The following is a 3,563-nucleotide window of genomic DNA, read 5'->3' as shown; positions in this document are numbered from 1 at the left end:
TCCACATTTATAAAAGTTAATTATTTTGCAATCCAACTCGACTTGAACCTGTTATAAACCAAATTGACTCACTGGTTGATATTCATGACATATCTAGTCATCTTGACCCATGAAAACTTTTGTTACTATTTTAACCTCGTGAATTTTTTCTTACTTGAGTTTTCTTTGCTCTATAAAATTTGTTGGCTCCGACTTTGTGAGTTAGGATCAAGCACTCTTGATTAAACCAAATTACTATAATACAAGAGTGACATTGTTTTCAAGCAGAAAAGCTAAGAGCCAAATGGTAGGTAATGGGTCCATACATTATCCGTAAACGAGATAGCGTGCCATATCATTCAGTAAATAATCCATTAATGAAGTGCAATTTATAGCCATTAGATTTCGAATAGTGTTTCATGAATGACGGTGTTGACTTAGAAAAACTTCAGCATAAGGAATTTTTATATAATAGATTAATCATTGTATCCGAAAGCAGTTTGCTGAGAGGTGGAATAGGTTCTTTAATTCCTGAAGATTAATCATATTCCTCAACAATTTCACCATATCAGGTTCACTCTCTTTTTCAATAGTATGCAATATAAACTATCTAATCAGTTGTTTATATTAGTTTCGAAGTAAATAAAATTATCTTAATATTAAACAAAATCAGTTATTCATACTAGTATTAGACAAAATTATAATTATGTTTTTTTCTCTGTTTAGTTCTAATGTTATTCGATTTCGATGCATATGAGAATATATTGTTGTTTGCACCAATTATTTTACCTGGAGAGGGTGGGTCTGTGATGAACATGGGGAGTTAGGCGTGGTACTAACTTATTCGTTGGAGTACAAAATTGAATTCAGATTTTTTTTTCCCTTTTTAAGTGAGTTGATTTTTGTTAGGCGTGCTGTTTGAAGTGAAGTGTCTAATTCTGCTTTGGTATCAAATGAATTATCCTCAATCTTTGAACCATATATTTTGTGGCTGATAATGCCAATTATAACCAACTTCTTATGACTGCTTTTATCAGTATTGTATATTGACCGGTGCATATTTGATGATACTCTTAATAAATAGCGGGATATTTTCTCTTATGTTTTATATCAATTTTAAAAATATTTTTTATATCAATTATGTTTAAGAATGCTTATTAAAAATAAATATTTATAATTACTTGTTTTTCCAAAACTCAAAATCTTAAATCCTAATATTCCAATAAGTTATTTTATCAGTTTCCATGTTACAGAGTTTTAACAAAATGAAAGGAAAATCAAAAGATTTAGCGATTGAAATAGAACGCTTAGAGACAGAATGGATCGAGATGCTTCAAAATGTGAAATCTCCACAAACGGATGAATTCTATATGCAATGCATTTATAGGGTACCACCAAATATTCGTGAAAGTAATCCCAAAGCCTACACACCTCAAATTCTTTCAATTGGTCCTTATCATCACAAAACGTGTTCTCCTAGTAAGAAAGACAACAATTTTGAAGCAATGGAAGAACTTAAACTGAAATATCTCAAGGGATTCCTAGATCGAACAGGACTACCTATGAGAGAATTTGTTGTCAAGATTAAAGAGATGGAAGAAAGCAATATTATTCGAAGTTGTTATGCAGACACTATCAAATGTAATAGTGATGATTTCTTGAAGATGATTTTACTTGATGCTTGTTTCATAATTGAGCTTTTTCTAAGATGGAATAATAACAGTGAATGGAAGGGAAAAGACCCTCTAATGCTAAACCCATGGATGCTAACCTATGTTGACCTTGACTTGTTGCTACTGGAAAATCAACTTCCTTTCTGTGTCCTTGAAAAGCTTCACAATCTCACTGGTATGGATGAGAAATTTCTTGACATTACTTTCAGCTATTTTGGGAATAGACTTTTCGGAAGCGTGAGTCCGGGAGAGAGTCCAAAACACTTCAATGATTTGTTAAGAACTTCTATAATATCATCATCAAAGCTTGGTCTTGGAAAACCAGAAGAATGCAAACAAATTATTAAACATGTATACAGTGCAAGCCAACTCATGGAGGCAGGTCTTGAGTTCAAGCTCAGTCCAAATAAAAGCTTACTTGACTTGACCTATTCTAAATATGGAGTGCTGAGCATGCCAAGCTTGGATATACATGACAATTCTGAAGTTTTGTTCAGGAATATTATGCAATATGAACATTGCCACTTTTCTGCTACAAGCATCGTTACTCAATATCTAGCGATTCTAGATTTTCTTATCAATACTGAAAAAGATGTGAATATACTTGTTGATAAGAAAATTATTGTGAATTGGACTGGTGATGCTAATAAAGTGGCTACAATGATTAATGATCTGAGCTCTCAACTTCACATGCCATTTTTCAATTCCCACTATTTCACCCTCTGCAATAACTTGAATGATTTCTATGAAAACCCTTGTAACAAGTATAAGGCTATCTTCATACACGACTACTTCAACACGCCTTGGAAAATAGCATCTACTATTGCTGCAATTATGCTACTTTTCCTCACATTTATTCAGACTGTATGTTCAATTGTCTCACTTTTTCATGGTAAGAAATCATAATATATCAATACTTCAAAATATATACTGTTATGAAATGAGTTACAAGTGATAAAATTAGCTATGTTGAATCTGCAGGTAATTAATGGGATTGATGGTTAAGGGAAGAAGACGTTGATGATTGTATTTTATTGTCTCAGTTGTATTTGTAAGAGAACCTAGTGATTTACTTTGTTGTTGCTTTTCTTTCATAAAAACAAATATTCAACCTGTTTCCTAATTTTTCTACTTTGTGCTTGACTTTAACTACCTTTTATTCAGTAAGTAATTTTTTTACGAGCTGTTATAAATAATTTTAAACTTAACAAAAAACATCTTCACTTTTATGATAATTATTCAAATATAATATTATTTATTTTTTTCAGAAGAGCTCAATTATTTTTCAAAATAATTACATTATTACAACTCTGAAAAAAACTTAACTTTCCAAAAACTAAAAAACAAAAGTTTCCATTAGTCAACCTCCTATAAGTTTCCACACAAATTTTAACTACTTGACTAAACCAAGACATTCTTGTCGTGTACCTTGTATTCCCTTTCATGGCCTTTTAATAATGATTTTCACAGCATAAAATAGAATTAACACTATTATTAAGACATTTAATCTTCCACCAAACTCGTTAATCAAGGTTGACCATCCTCTATGCAGTGTACAACTTTCCCTATCCTCCAACCAAATCAAACCAACCTCGTATTAGGTTTGCACAAGGTTTTCTCCTTTATATCTATTTGTGAGGAGTTTAAAAGTAATAGCTTGAAGATTTTGGAAACTGAAGACATTTAAGATGAAGGAAACAGAGTATAAGGTATTAGGAAAATTCGTATTATGTTTCATGGGATAGATTTCTGCTACCAAAATATTTCCAGCATTTTATTTACACTGAAGGATTAAAAATATTAAAGAGATGATTAGAGTACCCAACAAGAAGACAAGAGATAAATTAGGAGAAATATATGAGTCCAACTGGGCCTAACTATAGTCAGGTTTAGGTTGGATTAAGATAGACC

At 31.5% G+C, this 3,563-nt stretch overlaps 1 protein-coding gene across 2 annotated transcripts; it reads left to right on the top strand.

The window, feature by feature from the left end:
* The first annotated feature begins 397 nt into the window (after positions 1-397).
* LOC114180966 (UPF0481 protein At3g47200-like) lies at positions 398-2,777 on the top strand. 2 transcript variants are annotated; one of them, XM_085672425.1, is made up of 3 exons: positions 398-551; positions 1,233-2,544; positions 2,634-2,777. In XM_085672425.1, exons 2-3 carry the CDS (start codon positions 1,245-1,247, stop codon positions 2,639-2,641), a joined length of 1,308 nt encoding a protein of 435 aa, XP_085528551.1. In that variant the 5' UTR covers positions 398-551; positions 1,233-1,244; the 3' UTR covers positions 2,642-2,777. The 2 variants fall into 2 exon arrangements, with proteins under 2 accessions (XP_085528551.1, XP_027923067.2); XM_028067266.2 differs by lacking the exon at positions 398-551 and having other exon boundaries at positions 566-2,544.
* Positions 2,778-3,563: the final 786 nt, after the last annotated feature.

Source organism: Vigna unguiculata, chromosome 4 (genome assembly GCF_037176805.1).
Source record: "Vigna unguiculata cultivar grain cowpea cultivar isolate G323 ecotype 2 chromosome 4, ASM3717680v1, whole genome shotgun sequence".
NCBI classification, from domain to species: domain Eukaryota; kingdom Viridiplantae; phylum Streptophyta; class Magnoliopsida; order Fabales; family Fabaceae; genus Vigna; species Vigna unguiculata.
The sequence above is the reverse complement of the archived record's forward strand: the minus strand, read 5'-3'. Positions and strand labels throughout refer to the sequence as shown.